Genomic DNA, 22,895 nt, shown 5'->3' on the forward strand with positions numbered 1-22,895 from the left:
TCATTCATTTATTCACTGAAATGAAAGGGTGGCCACTTTGAAGAAGCTAAAATACAGTATAAGATAGTTTGGTTTGTTTAACATTTCGGTCACTACATAACTATTCAATTTGTTTTATTTCGTAGTTTTGATATTTTTACTATTATTCTAAAATGTGGAGAATAGTAATAATAAGATTTGAGTAGGTGTGTTCAAACTTTTGACTTGCAGTGTAGTTAAAAGAAATGATTGGAAAGGAGCTTCCTGTAAAGTACTAAAAGAATCATTAATGGAATCGTTAAGGAACCGAAAACATTAAGTGGGTTCAGAATCTGGACCAAAATCGCTACATTTCAATCCCCATCCCTAGTCACACTGGTGAATGAGCACGTTTACATGCACAAACTTACACCGATTATGCAAGCCAACAATGCGCAAGGTCATGAAAATATCATAAACAGTGTTCTTGTATTGTGGTAAGGTCATAAACGTTTAAAAATAAACCAATCTGCACAGGCACAGGTACTGTAAATCCTTACCCCCGATTTCACGTTGCATGTAAACACCTTTACTGCCGTTCTGAATGTCTGTTTACATTTTGACGTAAAAAGCAAAGAATAACCCAGTGATTTTAAATCTCATGTAAACGTTTTTGCATTTTCAGATTTACTGAACAAGCTGATATTTGGTAGTTATCAGCATATTAGTATGTGCATTTAAAAGTGCTCAATGTCATGATAAACACACAGAGTCATTCTACAGATAATTCATGGGCCACTAAGACACAGGTCTCTCCTTTTCACTTTCAATGTCTTCTAGCTGCATTTTTATAAATTTTTTTTGTCCTGAATCATCTCCTATATTCCCCTCTCGGTTACGGCGGGTTATCAGCTATGATGCTATGAATATTCATGTCAGAGGGAAGGAGTTTGTGATCGCCAAAACAAACAGTCCAGACCATGATTAATGACATTTAGAGAAAGACAGAGTCTAAGATCTCAGCTGATCTTTATTCATATAATGGCAGCATATAGCAGACGGGCAAGACTTTAGTAGTAAACTGGAGAGAACTGCTTTGTGTCTCAGTAACCCACAGAACACCTGCAGAGAGCTCAGGCATGATGAAACACTCTCAGGAGAAACCAGCCTTCAGCATCTATGATAACAGACTTCAGACAGACAGTTGCCAGTTAAAATTAAACAGAGACAAACTGCTTAAAACTGCTTAAATTTGGCCAAATATTTTCAAGCAATGTTCAAGTCCAAAGCTACGCAAACTGAATTGTCACATTTAGCAATAACTTGTTTAGCAATAGCAAATACGTTTTGCGTTCCCTCACAATATGTTTTGTGTTCCCTTGCAATCGTTTGCATTCTCTCGCAATAAGTTTTGTGTTCCCTAACAATACGTTTTGTGTTCCCACACAATAGTTTGCAGTCTCTCACAATAAGTTTTGCTTTCCCTCACAATAAGTTTTGTGTTCCCTAACAATAAGTTTTGCTTTCCCTCACAAGTTTTGCATTCCCTCACAATATGTTTTGCTTTCCCTCACAATAGTTTGATTTCCCTCACAATAGTTGCCATTCCTTTGCAATAAGTTTTGTGTTCTCTCGCAATAGTTTGTGTTCCCTCACAATTATTTTTGTGTTCCCTCGCAATAGTTTGTGTTCCCTTGCAATACATTTTGTGTTCCCTCTCAACAGTTTGCGTTCCTTCGCAATAAGTTTTGTGTTCCCTCGCAATAGTTTGCGTTCCCTCGCAATAAGTTTTGCACTTCCTCACAATAGTTTGCATTCCATCACAATAAGTTTTGTGTTCCCATGCAATTGTTTGCGTTCCCTAGCAATACGTTTTGCATTCTCTCACAATAATTTGCGTTCCCTTGCAAGTTTTGTGTTCCCTCGCAATAAGTTTTGCGTTCTCTCACAATAATTTGCGTTCCCTTGCAATAAGTTCTGTGTTCTCTCACAATAAGGTTTGTGTTCCTTCACAATTAATTTTGCATTCCCTCATAATACGTTTTGCATTTCCTTTCAATAAGCTTTGTGTTCTCTTGCAATCATTTGCATTCTCTCACAATAAGTGTTGCGATCACTTGCAATTCGTTTTGCATTCCCTTGAAATAGTTTGCATTCTCACGCAATAAGGTTTGGCATCAGCAGCGACTGAAGTCGTCCCACTCACATCCCGGGCAATCTCAACCGCGCAGTAGACGCGCTGTCACAGCAAGTGATGCTCAGGGGAGAGTGGAGACTCCACCACCAGGTGGTTCAGCTGATTTGGAGTCGATTCGGCGAAGCACAGGTAGACCTGTTTGCTTCCCGGGAGTCCTCCCACTGCCGAGGCCCCCCTCAGCACAGACGCGCTGGCACACAGCTGGCCCCAGTGCCTGCACAAATATGTGTGCTTGCAGACCTCTGGAATCTCCACGTCTGGCCCCTGGACGGGATGCGGAAGACCTAAGTGGACTACCACCGGCGGTGGTAGACACTATCACTCAGGCCAGGGCTCCCTCTACAAGTAAGCTATATGCCTTGAAGTGGCATCTGTTCGCCAATTGGTGTCCTTCACGAGGTGAAGACCCACAGAGATGAGCAGTCGGGTCAGTGCTTTCCTTCCTGCAGGAGAGGTTAGAGGGGCGGATGTCCCTCTCTACCTTGAAGGTGTACCTGGCCGCTATAGTGGCACATTACGATGCGGTGGACAGTAAGTCCTTAGGGAAGCACGACCTGATCATCAGGTTCCTCAGAGGTGCTAGAAGGTTGAATTCTCCTAGACCGCGCCTGGTGCCCTCGTGGGATCTCTCTGTGGTCCTGCTGGGCCTGCGGAGAGCCCCGTTTGAGCCTTTGGAGTCAGTTGAGCTAAAGGCCCTCTCCCTGAAGACGGCCCTCCTGACTGCGTTCACTTCCATCAAGAGGGTTGGGGACCTGCAGGCGATACATGCCTGGAGTTTGGTCCGGCATGCGCCAGTCCTGACCAGGCTATGTGCCCAAGGTTCCAACTACTCCTTTTAGGGACCAGGTGGTTAGCCTGCAAGCGCTGCCCCGGGAGGAGGCAGACCCAGCCTTGTCGTTGCTGTGTCCGGTACGCGCGTTGCGTATCTACTTGGGAGAGCTTTAGACACTCCGAGCAGCTCTTTGTCTGTTTTGGGGACAGCAGAAGGAGAAGGCTGTCTCCAAACAGAGGATGGCCCACTGGATCGTGGATGCCATCGCCTTGGCATATCAGGTCCAGGGCGTGCTGTCCCCCCTGGGAGTACGAGCACACTCCACTAGGAGTGTAGCATCCTACTGGGCCTTGGTAAACTGCGCCTCTCTAGCAGACATCTGTAGAGCAGCGGGCTGGGCGACACCAAATACCTTTGCGAGATTTTATAATCTCCTGTTTGAGCCAGTTTCGTCCCGTGTGTTGGCAGGTACGAACAAGTAAGTTGGCGGGCAGCTGGCCGGGTGTACCGCTTGCACACAGCACCTTTCCCCTCCCCAAGGGGAAGATGTGCGCTTTTTCCCCAATGTGAGTTCCTGAGACCGGTGAACCCTGGATGTCTTTCCTCCTCAGCCCTGCGGCAGGTGAGTTCGGCGGAGAAATTCAATGCCAGGCCCAGTATTTGCGCTGGTATGCCCTGTATTGGGGTCGTAACCCCATGTGATGTATTTTCCATGGTACGGTTTCCCTGACGGCAAACCCGTGTCTTCACTCGGGCAGAGCCTCCTCTGCCACCAGTCACCGTGTTGTAGAGCTCCTCCCCTCCGGGTAGGACCTACCGTGGGGGCTTCTTTCCACATGTGTACTACCGGTTGGTAAGTCCATGTGACGTATTCTCCACATGTTAACCTCCCCTTCGGGCAGGATGTGGTCACCGCGTTGTCTTTTACCCTTGGGAAAAAGAACACCTTCCCCGATGCGAATACATCTGGCCCCAGCTGAATGATTTTTCTGTGGGAGAAAAAGAAGAGAAAAGGCAGAAGCGGCTGTGCGGCCTGTTCCCATTGTAAGTATGTCCTGCCCCCCCCTTTTGGGTACGAGGGATGTTTGTGGGGCGTTGGTAAGGTTACATGGGGGCCGAGTGCACTTGCTACTAGGCACGCAGTGGCCTGCCTGCACCTGCACAGCCAGTCCATATAACACAGTTCAGCTGGTTGTGGCATTTTGTATAGGGACCCCTAATGTCACTACATTGACACAACGTCGAGTGAGTGACAGATAGGGAACGTCTTGGTTACTGTTGTAACCTCCATTCCCTGATGGAGGGAACGAGACGTTGTGTCCCTCTTGCCACAACACTGAACTACCCGCTGAAATGGCCGGGACTCTGTCTCGGCTCCTCTGCACAAACCTGAAAGAGTGGTTGCAATTCGGCTCCTTTTATACCCGTATGTCCGGAGGAGTGGCATGCAAATTCCACTCGCCAATTTTCATTGGCCTTTTCTCAAATATCAGAGGTGTTTGGGGCTCCCAAGGGCGACCCCTAGTGTCACTACATCGACACAACGTCTCGTTCCCTCCATCAGGGAATGGAAGTTACAACAGTAACCAAGACTTTTTGTGTTCCCTCACAATAAGGTTTGCACTACCTCATAATAGTTTGCATCCCCTTGTAATAAGTTTTGCGTTCCCTCTCAATAAGGTTTGCATTGCTTTGCAATAGTTTGTGTTCTCCCACAATAAGGTTCGCATTCCCTCCCAATAAATTTTACATTCCCTCTGAATAACTTTTGTGTTCACTCGTGACAGTTTGCGTTCCTTTGCAATAAGTTTTGTCTTCCCTCGCAATAGTTTGCGTTCCCTCACAATAAGTTTTGCACTCCCTCACAATAGTTTGCATTCCATCACAATACGTTTTGCGTTCCCTTGCAATTGTTTGCGTTCCCCAGTAATAAGTTTTGCATTCTCTCACAATAATTTGCTTTCCCTCGCAATAAGTTTTGTGTTCCCTCGCAATAGTTTGTGTTCCCTCGCAATAAGGATTGCACTACCTCACAATAGTTTGCATCCCCTTGTAATAAGTTTTGCGTTCCCTCTCAATAAGGTTTGCATTGCTTTGCAATAGTTTGTGTTCTCGCACAATAAGGTTTGCATTCCCTCCCAATAAATTTTACATTCGCAATAACTTTTGTGTTCACTCGTGACAGTTTGCATTCCTTCGCAATAAGTTTTGTGTTCCCTCGCAATAGTTTGCGTTCCCTCACAATAAGTTTTGCACTCCCTCACGATAGTTTGCATTCCATCACAATACGTTTTATGTTCCCTTGCAATTGTTTGCGTTCCCCAGTAATAAGTTTTGCATTCTCTCACAATAATTTGCTTTCCCTTGCAATAAGTTTTGTGTTCCCTCGCAATAGTTTGCGTTCCCTCACAATAAGTTTTGCACTCCCTCACAATAGTTTGCATTCCATCACAATACGTTTTGCACTCCCTTGCAATTGTTTGCATTCCCTAGCAATACGTTTTGCATTCTCTCACAATAATTTCCATTCCCTTGCAATAAGTTTTGTGTTCTCTCACAATAAGGTTTGCATTCCCTCACAATACGTTTTGCATTTCCTCTCAATAAGCTTTGTGTTCTCTTGCAATCATTTGCATTCTCTCACAATAAGTTTTGCATTCCCTTGCAATAAGTTTTGCATTCCTTTGCAATAGTTTGCATTCCCTCACAATATTTTTTGCTTTCCCTCGCAATAGTTAGTGTTCAGTTGCAATACGTTTATCGTTCCCTCCCAATACTGTTTGCAATAAGTTTTGGGTTCCCTCGCAATAAGTTTTGTGTTCCCTCGCAATAATGTTTGCGCTATCTCGCAATAGTTTGCATCCCCTTGTAATAAATTTTGCGTTCCCTCTCAATAAGGCTTGTGTTGCTTTGCAATAGAATGTGTTCTCTCACACTATGGTTTGCATTCCCTTGCAATAAGTTTTGCATTCCTTTGCAATAGTTTGCATTCCCTCACAATATTTTTTGCTTTCCCTCGCAATAGTTTGCATTCCCTCACAATAAGTGTTGCAATCACTTGCAGTAAGTTTTGCATTCCCTCGGAATAAATTGCATTCCCTTGCAATAAGGTTTGTGTTCCCTCTCAACAGAGTTTGTGTTCCCTCGCAATAAGTTTTGCATTCCCTCGCAATATTTTGCATTCCCTTGCGATAAGGCTTGTGTTTACTTGTGACAGTTTGCATTCCATCGCAATTAAGTTTGCGTTCCCTCGCAATACGTTTTGCGTTCCCTCTCAATAAGTTTTGCATTTCCTCGCAATTAATTTTGTATTCCATTGCAATCGTTTGCGTTCTCTCACAATAAGTTTTGCATTCCCTCACAATATATTTTGCTTTCCCTCGCAATAGTTTGCGTTCCCTCACAATAGTTTCCGTTCCCTTGCAATAAGTTTTGCTTTCCATCGCAATAGTTTGCATTCACTATTCCCTAAACAATGTCTTGCGTTCCTTCGCAATAAATTTTGTGTTCCCTCGCAATAGTTAGCGTTCAGCTGCAATAAGTTTATCGTTCCCTCCCAATACTGTTTGCAATAAGTTATGTGTTCCCTCGCAATAAGGTTTGCGCTACCTCGCAATAGTTTGCATCCCCTTGTAATAAGTTTTGCGTTCCCTCTCAATAAGTTTTGTGTTCCCTCGCAATACATTTTGCGTTCCCTCGCAATAAGTTTTGCATTCACTCGTGATAGTTTGCGTTCAGTTGCAATATGTTTTGCATTCCCTCGCAATACGGTTTGCGTTTTCTCACAATAAGTTTAGAATTCCCTCAAAATAGTTTCCATTCCCTTGCAGTAAGTTGAGTTCCATCACAATAGTTTACATTCCCTTGCAATAAGTTTTGCATTCCCTTGCAAAAGTTTGTGTTCTTTGCAATAAGTTTTGTGTTTCCTTGCAACGTTTTGCAATCTCTCTCAATAAGTTTTGCATTCCCTTGCAATAGTTTGCATTTCCTCACAATAAGTTTTGAATTCTTTGCAATAGTTTGCATTCCCTATTCACTAAACAAAGTTTTGCATCCCTCGCAATAAGTTTTGTGTTCCCTTGCAATTGTTTGCATTCCCTCACAATATGTTATGCTTCCCCCTTGCAATAAGTTTGTGTTCCATCGCAATAGTTTGCATTACCTTGCAATAAGGTTTGCATTCCCTCGCAATTGTTTGTTCCCTCACAATAAGTTTTGCATTCCCTCACAAGAAGGTTTGTGCTGCCTCGCAATAATTTGTGTTCACTCACAAAAATTTCTGCGTTGCCTCGCAATAAGTTTTGCGTACACTCGTGATAGTTTGCATTCAGTTGCAATAAGTTTTGCGTTCCCTCGCAACATCTTTTGCATTCCCTCGCAATAGTTTGCGTTCTGTCACAACAGTTTCCATTCCCTTGAAATAAGTTTTGAGTTCCATCGCAATAGTTTGCATTTCCTCGCAATAAGTTTTGCATTCCCTCGCAATAGTTTGCATTCCCTCACAATAAGTTTTGTATTCCTTTGCAATCACAATGTTTTACTTTCCCTCGCAACAGTTTGCGTTCCCTCGCAATAGTTTGCATTCCCTTGAAATAAGTTTTACATTCCCTCATAATACTTTACTTAATATTTTAACCATGATATTCGTAGTATTAATAATACAGATAAACTAAAGGTATGTTAATAAAAATCATAATCATTCAGCCAGAGGGAACACAAAACATATTGCGAGGGAACGTAAACTATTGTGAGGGAACGCAAAACTATTTCAGTACATTTACATTTACATTTATTCATTTGGCAGACGCTTTTATCCAAAGCGACTTACAAAAGAGGAAAACATAAGCTAATCATCTTAGGAGACAGTGGTATGAAAAGTGCTGTATTACAAAGTATCACTAGCATCATTTCATCATTTCAAAAAAAGTATCACTTTTTTTTTTTTTTTTTTTTTTATTTCAGTAAATATATTCCCTTTCTAAAAGACTTTATTGGTGCCTTAACAATTATAGATAGGCAGCTGACTAGGTTTTGGAACAGAACTCATTTCTGTATTTTTGACTCTCATGGATTATGATGAATTAAATCTTCTAAATGTTGATCTGTTATGAGAAAGGAGCAGATAAGGTGGCAATCATGTGAGCGTTTCACCAGGTTTAGATTAAAAACATGAATTACACTATTCAAGCTCCGATGTGCACAAAGCTTGGGGTCAGACATGGGTCAAATGGTACTTATTTTCTTTGTCTCTAAATGTATATTCATCTAAAAACGTTTAAACTCATGCACCATATTAATCACATGAACTTGAACTAACTATTGACCATTTGTTGACAAATCTATTCATCTGCTACCCATGTGAAACCAAGCAGTGTGCGCAAGGGTACTCAGCTTAAAGGCCAAGAGATGAACAGTGTTATATATCAAAGACAAATAGTGTTATACGTAATATTTGGTTAGATACAGAGGTCATAGGGGTTAGAGAAGAGGTCATGGGGTGACTGAAGGGGTTAATGCCACAGGATTCTTCCATATCAATAACAGACACATTATAAACTCACAAGGACAATGCTGACAACAGCAGAAATGGCCTTTATTGTAACTAAGGAAATATATAACTGGGACAGACTATACAATCTGTACAATATTTAACACAACTAGATTATATATTATAATAATGTGATCACACAACAAATAAATCAATAAAAAGTATTTACTTAGTAAAAAAAAACAACAACAAAAAAACAGCAAATGATATAAATAGGGCTGAAAAGTGGAATACTTTTCACACTATGCTTTACCCTGGAATAACATCTTTGGGTTAACAAACTCCAGGTTAAGGCAAATTTTGAAAGGAGGTTAGCACGGCTTTTAACTCAGGATCACATAAAGATAACCCAGGATTGCTGTATGTAAAGCCAGAGTTAAAAAATGTCTCTGGGTTCTTTCAGTGTTAAAAGCCCATTAGAAAAATTTTAGAATCTATAGAGTAAATAAAAAGCATTTATGCTTAGAGCTTAACATGCTTTGAATCACATCTAAAGATGCACTGGTCAGTGTTAGCAAAACATGTATTTGTGAGTATTTCATGAATAGCTTTTATGCATGACTCTCAATCAAACTGCTGGCTAAATTCTGGTTTAGAGCAGGTTTGCTTTAAATTGTTAAAAAAAAAAAAAAAAACAGTACTGCATCTCAAAGCAAAAAATAATGCCAATCATATATTTAAGTAAATAGTGCTAAAAAACAAAAACAAAGAATAAATAGAAGTACTTGCATTAGAGTTAGTGAGGTAAATAGTGCATGCCAAGCCTTTAGGGTTAAGCTACAAAACAAAACACAAAAAAGAAAGAGAGCGTGGTGAGAAGAATGAAGCGAGATGAAACAGACAATCTCATGCAGTGAGACATGCAGCAGCAAAAACAAAACATTTCTAGAGTTTCCATACAAACCTCCAACATTAAATTGCTATGTCTGATATAAATAGTTTCACCCTCAATTTTCTTAGCTCTTTTCTGTGAAGAACAGGAAGAAAACAGAGTTGGCAGTGTTTGAACGTAGAAAAAAACTGCGAAATGATTCTTGGGTCATTTTTACGGTTTGATTTGCAGTTGCATTCAGTATATGGGGACGTGATGGGGTCAAATCAAATATGAATGAACCACAAGAGCCGTAGCCAGGCACAGTGAAGGGGTCAAAGGTCAAGGATAATTGTGCAATGGGTAAAATTATGAAAGCGTAATGAGAACGGTTTAAAATATACACTAGCTCCTCTTTGCTGGAATTTGTGAAACACCGTATTCATCTTTAAGAGTCTTGATGCATTTGTAATAATCTGAACTCTTGTCTTGGAACTGCCTTTTAGATCATCTTGGTTTAAATTTGAATATTAGACGATTTTTACCATAATTATGCGATTGTTCTATGGTATATACATAAAGGTTTATAAAGTGCAAACATCTCATTGACTTTGTTCTGCAGCTCTAAGCTGTTGAGCTGTTGAAAATTAAAAAAAAAAAAATGTTGATCCCTTCTGTTCTTAAAGGAATATTCCAGGTTCAATACAAGTTAAACTCAATCAACAGCATTTGTCGCATGGTGTTGATTAACACAAAAATAGATTTTGACTCGCCCTTCCTTTCCTTTAAATAAAGCAAAAATTGAGGTTACAGTGAGCACTTGCAATGGAAGTGAATGGGGGCCAATTTTTGAACATCAAAATATTAACTGTTTCAAAAGTATAACAACAAGACGTAAACAATATGTGTGTTAACATAATTTTCATGTGATAAAATCACTTACTAACCTTTTCTGTGTAAAGTTATAGCCAATTTTATTTGTCGTTGCCATGATGTGACAATGTCAAACAACCCTAAAACGACTGTAAAAATGACAAACAACTTTACAGCTCAAATAATGCATGAGTTTTAACAGAAGAATTAATGTAAGTGCTTTTGTAAAATTACAAGCTTCACATTTTTGCCTTTAAACCCTCCAAAAATTGGTCCCATTCACTGCCATTGTAAGTGTCTCACTGTAACCTCAATTTCTGCTTTTTTTTAAAGACAAGTCAAAATAAATTTTTGTGGTTATCAACATTATACCACAAAACCTGCCATTGATCTTAACTTGTATTGATCCCGGAATGTTCCTTTAAAAAGTGAAGAAAAAAAATGCATCAGTCAAACAGAAATCCAACTCAACCTCCTAGTTTAAAAAAAAAAAATCTGGGTCCAAGTTAAATTCTATCGAGAAAATCTTTGACATGCTGTCACTTACCACAGAAGATCATTTTGACTAGTTTATGGGGCAATGCATTGCAAATGTTTAAACATTAAAACACATAATGTTAAAATATGTATACATATTTACATATATTGTATATGTATATGTTAACATTATCAGTTGTTTAACACTTGTTAAAATTGCCTTCAAAACTTGTCTGTGCAATGCTTTATCTAGTCTTTCAACTCCTGTCATGACCATGTAAAGGCAGTAAAACAGTAACTTTCACACAATATGTGCAAGGACAACTTTACAGTTCAGATAACACATTTTTGTACAGAAGAACTAATAAAAGTGCTTTAAATAAAGTACAAACTACTGCTTTTAAACCCTACGGAATCCCTTGCCCCATAGACTTCCATTGTACATACATTACTGTGAACACAATTTTTGTTTGGTTTAACAAACTGAAGAAAAATTCAAAATTACTTTCTGTGGAAAATGCCAGCATGCCACAGATCCTGTCGATAGAGCTGAACTTGTTTTGGACCCGGAGCATTTATTAAATATGCTTTAAGTGGCCTGTATGGTTTATAAAAAAAGTTTATTAACTAAAAAGTTCAATGTAAAAGTTCATGCGAGTGTTTTTCTGTATTTTATCACAGTTGGTTCTAAAGGAAGTATGACTCATTTCTACCGCAGGACAGCACAGTTTGCCGCCCCTATAACAATTTTGGCCTGCATCTATGTAAAAGACACAGCATGACAACAGATGCTGCAGTGTGCTTGAGGTAATGCGACAAAAACAATGCAACTGCTGTAAGGTTCATTTGTACTCCACTCTCGCAGGGTATCAAGACACTTTTCTGATTCCGTAAACCTCATATCATGCTGACTCAAAGTCACAGCCTGAAACGGGCATATCCGACAGCAACAGCGCCATCCAGCCAAACTTATACAAGTGCAATACAGCAAGATGCAGCCAAAGCAGATGGAAGTAAATAATAAAATTATATTTTTTCCTGTCAAACATGGGCAGTGAGGAGATGATGAGTGCGATGGCATCTTCCTCATGCTGTGATACCCGTGCAGGGAATGAGCTCTGACCTTCCTCATGCGCACCACCTCTGTGTCCGCCCGTGGCGACTGTTTGGACCCCCGACGGGAAGGAAGAGGGAAACATGCGAGTGTCCATTATACATGTTATCTCTTCCCAAACACACTCACACTTATTAGATCAGGTCTAAATAGTTTACAGCCATTAGTGAATGTATGTATTTTAGTATACTGCATGCACTAAGAAGATGACTAAACTAATGGTTCAGATTATATTGACCAGTCATTGAAAGTCAGATCACTGCTTGGTCAATTGCATAAAGTACTTTTGCATATAGAGTGGCCCCAAAAGGTTTTTGAATAATTAAGCCACACTTAAAAATTGTTAAAAGTCATTGCTTTAGATTTGGCTGTTGATGGATTAAAGTTTTTAATCGAAAAAATTACAAGAGATGCCAATTAATTAATTGAATTAATCGTAATTAATCGCATATGTAAATAGAAAGATCCTCAAATAACAATAATTCAATATATAATGATTAATTATAAATAGTAATATTTAATTGAGTATAAATATAATATATTTATAAATACAACAATTTAGATAATTAAAACATGACATTATTGTGGCAAATGACGAGTAAAGCATTTATGAGACCATACAAAAGTTGCTTTAGGAGGCAATATATTGTTTGTTTTTATATTACTGAACATAAACCAATCATTGGCCTGTAGTTCATAGCAATCCATTTTGCAATTGAATCCTTTAATCTGTCTGAACTAGATTTATTATAAGGGCTTGTCTTAGGATGTGTCAATGTACACATGCTTCAGACGCACACTTTTGGAGCGTCTCACTTTAAACACAGTAGTTTTAGGTCGCTGTGTCAAGTTAAACAAAGATAGAAACTTAGAAAAACATGTCTCGAGATCCCTGCATTTGGAATTGTGCTCCGTCCAGCTGTGTTTGAAGAACGTGTCCTCATCTTGTGCTGTCGTTAGTGTCAAGCAAGCCTGTGTGTGGTTTGTTCTCTGTACAGCAGAGTGTTATCTATTCAGCTGGAGTTTCGCTTACTGCCCCCTGCTGAAAACACCTGGTACTTCCAGCTTGAATTGCATCGATGGTAGAGGTCTGCAACCCGACCCAGGCCCGACAGGACCCCGGGTTTCGGGCCGGGTTTGGGTCAGTTTTACATGTAGGACTTCGGGTTCGGGTCGGGTTCAGCTTTGGAATTAATGAAAAAATAAACAAGCTTAACGAACTTGTTTCACGCATGCGCTCTCAATTAGACACGCGCGAACGGAAGAGAACGGAACAAAAATATCTTTGACATTTGCACCGCGTCTCACTTTTTCTTCAGCGTCTCACGCAAGACCAGCATATTTTAAACACCATGTCAAGTTAAAAATAACTTTTTGTCAAAAACGCATGTCGAGACACCTGTGCTCTGTTTCATTCTTTGTTCTGTATCTAGATTGTTTTTAGCGCAGTTGTCACAAAGATTCAACAATCTGAACAAGTTCAGGCTGCATAGAGGGGACTGTTGCATTGTTTCATTTTATTCCAGATTGTTCTGCGCCAACTGAAGTTTCAGCAAATAAACGGGAAGTCAATGCTTTTTTTTCCATTCTGCTCTAGTGTACTAAGGGGCTGCTACTGTTTCAATACTGTTACAAATGTTGCCTATATGCTTACATAAAATATAGCCTATTGCAACAGTACTTGCTAGGAGAAGAAATGAGATAGTAAGCAATTCGGGTTCAGGCTTAACATCTGACAGTATAGTTCGGACTGAGCAGTGTCGGGTCACGTGGTCTCGGGTACGGGTCGGATTAATTTTAAGGCCCATGTAGATCTGTAATCGAAGGTAGGAATATACTTTATTCTGGTCCAGGGACATGATTAATTGCGTACACTTTTTTTAACACGTTTTTAACACAGAGTGTGGACTTTTTTATTTTTTGCATCTGCGCTGTTTTTTTAATCGTTTTTCCATGTAAACACACACTGGATGGACTTCTTGGACAACTTGTTGTTTTTTCATTGACTCATAGGAAAGCCTACATTTTTTAGACACCGAGTTAAAAAGAATTTAAATTTTTAAATGGTCAAGTATGACGCCTACGATGCTTAAATAAAACAGCAAATTGCAACAAATTTACTTGCTTGGAGAAGAAATGATAAAGAGAGTGATTTGATTTCACCTTGACACTAGTTGATTAAAACACACTGCAAAAATGGCTCTGAAAAGTGAAGCATTTGTTTTCAGAAGCCACTTGGTTTGATATTTTGACTTCAGTGTTCAAAAACGTGTTGGGGTCACAGTCGTAATGGCATTAGTGAACATGCCCACTAAAGTACTGTAAGTCCACTGTTGTCATGTTCTTGTTGGGATTGGCTGAAATTTTTAGCACAAACCTGGCTCTTTCTCTCCCCATTGGTGGCCGTCACCACCGGGGTGTTACGGTGCCGCCGTTCTCGCCGGGCTACCGTCTGCAGCAGCACAGAGACAGTATACACACACTTACTCTCTCACACGCACCTAAATATTATAATATTATGTCCTTCTTGCATTTCAGGTCACAAGGAAGGCCTCTTGCTATCAAAAGAGTACATTTAAGGTTGTGTATGAAGCTGCTTTCTTATCCATGAGTGCATTTGACCCTTCACTAAGCCCAAACTTGAAAACGCTACCGTTCAATCCTACACAAAAAATTACACAAGCTTTGGCCAAGAGAGAATACATGCAGTATTTTTGTCCCTTTTCCTAACCTCTAAATAAATCTTCAGAACTGCAAGCTATTTCTTAATATTAACTCCAAATAAATACTATATATATATATATATATATATATATATATATATATATATATATATATAAATACATATTATTTAATCCATTTATGTATTGCTTCAGTTAACAGTAATGGTGATATTAAAGGATTAGTTAAAGGAAGTTCATCCAAAAAATTTAAATTCTCTCATCATTTACTCACCCTCATGCCATCCCAGATGTGTATGACTTTCTTTCTTCAGCAGAACACAAGCAAAAATATTATAATGAAGATATGATGCATTTATATACATGCAATGCTTGTCAATGGGGTCCAAAAGGTTCAATCTCCAAATAGCATATAAAGGCAGCATAAAAGCAATCCATACGACTCAAGTGGTTTAATCCATGTCTTCTGAAGCAATCTAATCAGTTTTGTGTGAGAAACAGACCAAAATGTAACTCCTTATTCACAATAAATCTTGATATCTGCAGTCATGATTTGAAGCTCGATTGCACTTCATCGAAATTACATTTTGGTCAGTTTCAAATCGTTTTAGACCACTCGAGTCATATGGATTACATGATGCCTTTACATCCTTTTTGAAGCTTGGCGCATGTATGGACAAAAATAAATTCATCATATCTTTATCAAAATATCTACGCTTGTGTTCAGCAGAAGATAGAAAGTCATTTGAGTTTGAAACTTGAGTTTGAGAATTTTAATTTTTGGGTGAACTATCACTTTAACAAGGAGTTTATAGGACCAAAGAGAGTAATTCTGAATTATTCACTATCAAATGAGGCTCCTCTCTTTTAAGTTGACTGTGATAAGTACAGTATGTGCCCCAGTTCTAAAGCAAACCTCTCCGTTATGCCTTTCTTTGGCCAATTTCACATTTCGGATGTAGCCTTCTATGATATACTAGAAACCAGATATAATTACTGGATATGAAGGCACACATAATCCAGACATTATTTCATAATTCCTGGGGTGATTCACACAATCTCATCACTACTTCCTCCATGTTTGACAATGCTAGTAGAAAAGATTGCCAGGCCTAGCAACAGTAACCAAGGGGGCGGGGCTTAGCAAAAGGTCAGTAGTTAAAAGGTCAAGTAGGAGTCAGTCCTTCAGATTAATTATCTGTTTGTTGTATAAATGATTTCATCTGTGGTTAGGTTTACAGTGCTTTTAGCAGTAATGATACATAACATCTGAAATAACTGTATATGCACTGAAATTATCTAAAACAATTGTTTAAATTATGATTTTAAAATTTGTTTCTAATGACTTCATAACAAAAGCGAATATATATTTGAGTGTCTTTTGTGCATTTATGAGTGTGTGTGGTACCTTGATCTCAGCTGCGCCCTCTGCTTTGGTGCCATGTGTTTTGGAGCTGTCCGTCACATGTGCCTCTGTCTTCACTTCACTCTTCCTCTCAGTGGAGCGCGGGCGGCCCGTGGGCGTGGACGTCTCTTTACGGTCTGTGCGGGTGGCAGATGTCACCACTGGAGAAGGGGCCGCATCACCCGGGGAGATGGGAGACATGATGGGAGCGCTGACGGGACGGGCGTTCTTATCCGGGGTCGAGACCATTGCTGGCCGAGAGATGGAAGGGAGAAACAAAAATCCTTTTCAAAATGCCATTAGAAGAAAGTACACTTTCTATTAACCTAAACTTTTAAAAACCAATTAGCAATTTTTCTTGCGTTTGGGCCGAATTCAGTTAGTAAACAAGACCCTGTTGCTGGACTCAACCCCAATTGACTGGTAACTGAAGCTAGAAACATTTTGTCGGGTAAAAAACCTGCAGTTCATCCCAGTCAATTTCCGTGGCTAAGCTAACAACTAGATACACTAATAAGCACATAAATACACGTAGCACATGCAAATACTGGGTGAAGTGGTGCATCTTTAATTCGATAGAACTATTATTTATCAATCCTTAAAATTAAATTAGACCACTTACCATTTTGTCTAATTGAGTATCCTGTTTTACTTGAATATACTATACGTCACATTATGGAAGTAAAATGATACTGAAAAATACTGTTTTATTTGGCTTTTATATCAGACACAAGTTAAAAAAAGTATTGGTCAAACGTATAGCTCTGCAAGCTTAGTGCTGAGACACATTTATCCATAAATCAGACATTTATTATTTTCAACATGTCTTAAGCTCAGTCATGGGACTGTCATAGCAGAAATGGAAGATCTGACAAAGTTCAACATCAGGTTGTTTTTAGGATTGCATGCTGGGAACACTGAGGGAATATCTTAAATTTGAGCTTCTCTGTCTTTCAATGTAAAGCGAGTAAAAACAGATGACTTGTGTTTACAGTCCAAATAAAAATCGATGCTTGCAGTACATAAAGAGACTGAGCCGCCCCAAGGGCACTGCATGAGAAAGCTCGAGAGAGAGAGAGGTAAAAACAGAGAACTTGGCAAATGAGATGGCAAGAAGAGCTACTAATGGTGTCAAACTTTTCATGTCAAACTACCTGAGGGCAACAGGCAGTGATTGTCCAAAATCTAACAAAAGGGCCAATCATGTGCCATCATTTTCAATCTGACTGGCTGTAGCCTTGGGCCATCAGAAAAGAAGTAAAAGTCCCATTCATTTTTTTCCATAGAGAAATTTTTTTTTTAACGTTAACATATAAAACCTTTGAAGACAGACTTATCTTGAGCTCTGAGGTTGTTAGGTGATGATACAGTATATGCTTCTAAAGAAGCCATAAATCAGAATTAATTTTAACTTCATTTAAATTAAAATCGTGTTAAATAGACAAATTCCTGATAAAGAAATACACTACCCATAATCCTAAAGAGAGCTCCACCAATCAGAGAAGACACTGACTGTTCACGGTAAAATGAAGCATGAAGCATTGCGAACCACGGAATTGAGTCAGTCATCCTACACTCTACAACTACTTATTTGTACGTATTTGAATAATTTAGCAATAAATGCAAAATATATTGTTTTTATATTTATAATTAATGACATTAAGGCAAAAGTTGTATCTGCGTTTTAATTTGATTACGCCATTCACAATGGGATTGTAGTTCATTCACTCATAAAAAATTAAGTACACAGTCTTGTACCTTTGTCTCTTTTCTGATTTTTAAATGTGTTTAGCCTTTTCTTGTGATATTGTCATTTATCTCATAGCTGGTTGGTCTGGTTAAGGTTTTAGAAAAAAATTGTAAATCCCTACAGAGAAAATGAATTGATGAATGTTTCCAGAACCACTGCGGTCACAATTGCACTCTATTACCAAAGCAAATTTAAAGAATATAGCAAAATGAAATCCCATAGATGTTGACATACCTCCATCTAAGCTACGGGACGCCCTCTTGCTGGCGGAGCGCTGGAAATGGGGGGCGGGTCTGTCAATCATGGAGCTGGCCTGACGGGTCTGAGCCTGGGTACGCCCGCTGTAACGGAACTTTGATCCCAAAGCAAGGAACTTCCTGGGAGTTGTGGCCACCTCTGTGGACGTCAACCTGAGACACAAGAGTGTGCTTACATCTCCTGATAATATACAGAAGGCCCGATTTTAAGAGCACTAGCGCTAAGCGCAGCACTATGCTATAAGTCATTAGCACAAAGTCAATGGGCATGGCCATGAAGTTTTGGGTATTTTTCGTGCAAACATGTGCTAAGTCTAGGCGCAAGTGGGTTTGGTGAAATTGTGTGTGCATTGCGCTAATGGGCTGGGTCAAGTGCAATTTAATTCTGAGGTTCTTCTCTGGTTACTGCAGCATCTGCGTCCCTTTATAGAGTTCATTCCCTCAAGCACCAGCAATATAAACAAAGACAGCACATTCATAAGAAGTTGGTAGTGTAAATGGACTGTATGCAATTAATTATTATGTTCTTTTGTGCATTAACTGCATCCTTGTTGAATGTCAGGCATATTTCTATGACAGTGACACATTACTTTTATACACATAGAAAATGTGGCTCTCGTCAGGATTTGTACGAGAGAATGTGAGTATTAATAATCATTTAATTGTTACATCTACTGTAACAAATCATGGCTTGTATTAACAGTGACTGTATTGGCACACACTTCTACTGGCGATTTTGATTTTGAAAAATTTAATTAATTTAGTGAAACCTAAAAGATTTCTAAATTCAAATCACACTTCAAACGAAAAAATTATAACTAAAATAACAATGGTCAAAATAATAATACCAAATCCAAACAATTTATCCTCTGCACTTTTTGCGTGACTTACAAATCACTCTACGACAACAGGTGGAAAAATACCAACACAAATTAGATCATAAATATAATTGTAAATGTAAAAATAATAACAATAACTGAAAAATTAACCATGACCTATAGATAGTTTAACACAAATCCCATACATTTGTATTTCATAAAATGGCTACAACAGTGATTGTCAGGGACTTCATTTGACGATCCACTACTGTATACTTTAAGAGTTTGGACATTAACTTTATTACCACCTGCTTCTGGAATCTCCAAACTGCAAATGCAGGAACTGAAGTAAGACTTCACGGCGAGGTTAAACCTGCTTCTGAAACGTCTTATTGCAATGACCAATTTCTCAGGAAAACAGCAAATTGCATTTCGCGGCACTTTATTAACATGCAATACACCCACAGTTTGCGCGTATACACCCACAATAGCGCAAACACTCCCACCCACGGCCACTTGTGCTTTGTGCTGGCATGAAAATTGAGCGCAGAATTAGCGCTCTCACAAAAATTTGATAAAACGTAGCACACGACCTTTGTGCATAGCACTGCGCTTTGTGGACATGCGGAAATAGAGCCCGGGGACTCTGTATGCATTTATGAAAACATTAACATATGACCACCCACGTTTACTTATCAACACCAAACAGTATTCAGCAACCTGGCCCTCACTGATGAACAACAGTGTGAATTATGCCAGTACGCAGACGTTCAATCATAACAGGGATCAATTACATAAAACTTTTAGAGGCACCATCAGCCTGTTTAATTCTATGACCCAAAACATACTCTACAAAAATATATGACTGAACATGCTTCTAGCTATGAATCACTGCATTCTGAAATGTGTCAGATCAGGATTCATAACACAAAGTGTTTGCAACTTGTAAAAATTGTGTTCCTCTAAAATTATAATTTCAACCTAAATGATGACTTTACTTTTGCAAGAAACCTTGATTGATATTTTAAGTGAAAATAAAATGCTACAGAGCAGGTTATGGACCTTTAAAAAGTGAATATGCCAAATGCATTTTATAAGCTCCATTTTAATGTACTGCTTGGTATTCCTACCTGAAGAATGTGTGATGCTCCACACACACTTTCCACAGTTTCTTGGCAGCCTTATAGTTGGGCAGTTTAAAGCCAATGGCACTTTCATATTGTTCCATCTATTGTAAAAACAAATAATAAAACAACAACAACAAAATTATAACATACTGTATATACACATGCATATACATATGCTATATAAAGATCAAAAAAGTATTTAGCAACATTTTGCAGTTAATTTCTCATTACCTCAACAAATTACATTTTTAAATGTAAAATTAAAATATATATATATTTAAAGTTTATCTGAATAATATGATGAAACAATTGTTAAAATTGCAAAAATGCATAATAATTTAAAATGAAATAAATATTGTTAGTTAAATTCATTAACTTTATTTATTTTTCTTTTTTCTTTTATTTTTGCGGAAATTAGATTTTATCAAGTCAAATTCCAGAAAATATCTAAAGGAATATAAGGAAAACATTTATTTTGTGCCATAAAATATAAATAATGTCATAAAATGTATGTTTACAATAATTTCAGACTTCCCCTTTTATGTTCAAAAACAAAACAAACAAAACCATTATTTAAAAAAATATCTAATGCATGTGACCTGAACAAATACAGTTTTTAATGAGAATAACTCTTCTGTGTTTAAGTGTGTGCACACATACGTCAGACGGCCGGATCTTGATGAAGAAACTGCTACGTTTGTAGGAGACTTTGAGAACTTTGGGCCAGGGAAAACGATTAATCCTCAGTTTGTCTTTATACACCATCAGACCACTGGAGCAAACACCCAACATTATATCCACCCCATCCAGATCCTGGGAGAAATCAAAACAAAAACTCATTGCAGATATCAACCCTTGTCTTGACCAATCACAGATGTTTGAAACTGAATACTAGAATACTGCTTACAGTACTATACATTATATACTGTATACTGCATACCGATTTTTTTAAATAGCATGTAAAACCATATACATAATTCAGCATTTAGTGAGTGGCCTGCAGTTTTATATATATATATATATATATATATACACACACACACACACACACACACACACACACACACACTGCATACTGCAGAAATACTAAGAGTGGTATAGTAGTACGATATTCCCAAACATAGCCCCAGTCTACAAACAGACGTTTTGTAATCACATAGCTCTACCACCAGAGGGCGTCCCTGCCCTATCTTTTAAAATAGCGAATTTCATAATTTATTTAAATCCATGGCTTGATGCAAACAGATTGACCTGGTTTCAGCTGCTAAATCTGAGCAATGACAGGCCACGCAAAGATTTTTGTCAGGATAGACACAAGCACACTGCTCAAGTGATATATGGACATTTCATTCTTGCGCCAAACTGATGTTTTTATGACAACTGAAATTCATGACTTCACATAAAGCAGGGGCTTTAATCAATGACTAGGAAAGTCACTTTGTCCAAAGTCTAACTTCAATGTGTAATTTAATACATTTTAAATCACTGTACACTGCGGCCGACTTTAAAAAACTAATTGTATTTTTAAACATTTTCAAATATAATGACCCTCTGCTAGTTTGGGACCAAATTTTTGTGGTTATTGATAAACATAATTTAAACTTATACAACAATCTCCCATTGAGTGATAATTCAATTTAGGCAAAATCTGAAAATAAATAAATGTACTGTATATATTAATTAATTTGTTAATTTGTACTATTTACAAGTATTTACATTGACGTGCTAAAACCGGTACTGTCCCTTTTACAAAAAACGGCATTTCTGTAAACAGCACCTTTAAATGAGCGCATGTTAATTAGAGAGACTCGAATGGCTTTACCTCATCTGTGCGATACATGATTGGAATTAAATGTTTTGTTTGTTTGTTTTTTATCAACAATTGATTATAAAGAACAGAAAGGGTATTAAAAGAGACATTATTCAATGACAAATTGGGTTGCGTGGATCTCGTCTTTTGACACACATTACACGGAGCAACTTTTACTCTCAACACGCTGTGAAAGGATCTCGCTGCTGAACACTTCGCGACTAAACCACACAATTACTGGTGAGTGAAATGTAAACATTTACCAGCCAGTTGCCAAATATATTCACTTTAGGGGCATAGCATGAAATGTGGTTGCAAATGCAAGTGATTCCCTCTCATTGTAGTAGAGGGTTGCGCACTGAGTGAAAGATCGAGATCGTTCAAACGAAGATCGCGATTAATCGGAAAAACTATATTTTTTCCCACCCCTACTTAGAAAAGCATTTATTTATAACACCGTTTACTGAAAGTGCCTTCTGTTGATATATTGTACCTTTGCCTGGTGGAGGTCAACTCCATACATGGCAAGTTTTTTGGCATTTTCCAGGAACATCATATCAGCTTGAGCTGGACTCATAGACCTACAGAAAAGCATAATAAATTCTTAAACCAAACATCTCTAAATATATACAAAAAATGCATATTACTGAATGAGATCCATTGTGTTTTCATGATCGATCACTGCTGTCACTTGAGAACTTGTGCCATCCCTAACATAAATCAAAATGATCACCACATCAACAACCAGAAACCGTTATGACCACCTGTAGGTGCGGTGAAGCTCCATGACTTTGTCCTCGAGCTCTTTTGTCTGTCCTGGGATCAGGTGGAGCTCTTTGGCGTAGTCAGTGCCATGGACCTCTGGGTCGTACTCGCCCAGTTCAGACTGCAGGGCGTATGAGCCCAACAGAGCCAGGGTCACGAAAGAGCAGGGCAGGCGACCGCTCTTGATGTCTTTACGCAGCTGCAAACACAAATAATACCTGCACAGCACAAATGATTTCAATGTTTGCTCAAAAACTCACCAATTCACTGCATGTTGGATCATGTCATGTACAGTTCAGTCTAAAACTGCATGACAACAACAGTAAAGCAAAAGATGATGTTAGTGTGCTGCCAAAATTATTTAGGGTAAAAGGGGTTTTGTAATTTATGAGTGTGATAATGAAACTGGCTAGAGAATAGCTTGCACGATTGGTTAGTAACAGCAGGAGGCTCTCCATTTTATTTATGATTAAATCTGGCAAGTATTGGAGATCAGAATTAATATAATTGAGCAAGTGTATATGACTGGATT

At 38.6% G+C, this 22,895-nt stretch overlaps 1 protein-coding gene across 7 annotated transcripts in view; it reads right to left on the reverse strand.

Moving 5' to 3' along the window:
• Positions 1-22,895, reverse strand: part of LOC127420691 (protein 4.1-like) — an 88,776-nt gene that overhangs the window by 25,308 nt on the left and 40,573 nt on the right. For 3 of the 7 annotated variants that reach the window (XM_051663169.1, XM_051663165.1, XM_051663164.1), the window contains exons 7-15: positions 22,363-22,581; positions 22,092-22,179; positions 20,449-20,601; positions 19,792-19,889; positions 17,821-17,996; positions 15,840-16,087; positions 14,128-14,202; positions 11,760-11,798; positions 9,380-9,442 (exon numbers count right to left, since the gene is read on the reverse strand). In XM_051663169.1, the coding sequence (XP_051519129.1) occupies positions 9,380-9,442; positions 11,760-11,798; positions 14,128-14,202; positions 15,840-16,087; positions 17,821-17,996; positions 19,792-19,889; positions 20,449-20,601; positions 22,092-22,179; positions 22,363-22,581 (1,159 nt within the window). The remainder of the gene's footprint in view (positions 1-9,379; positions 9,443-11,759; positions 11,799-14,127; positions 14,203-15,839; positions 16,088-17,820; positions 17,997-19,791; positions 19,890-20,448; positions 20,602-22,091; positions 22,180-22,362; positions 22,582-22,895) is intronic. The other 4 variants (XM_051663166.1, XM_051663168.1, XM_051663167.1 and 1 more) reach the window with 4 other exon arrangements.

The sequence above is a fragment of the Myxocyprinus asiaticus genome, chromosome 30, assembly GCF_019703515.2.
Source record: "Myxocyprinus asiaticus isolate MX2 ecotype Aquarium Trade chromosome 30, UBuf_Myxa_2, whole genome shotgun sequence".
In the NCBI taxonomy this organism is placed as follows: domain Eukaryota; kingdom Metazoa; phylum Chordata; class Actinopteri; order Cypriniformes; family Catostomidae; genus Myxocyprinus; species Myxocyprinus asiaticus.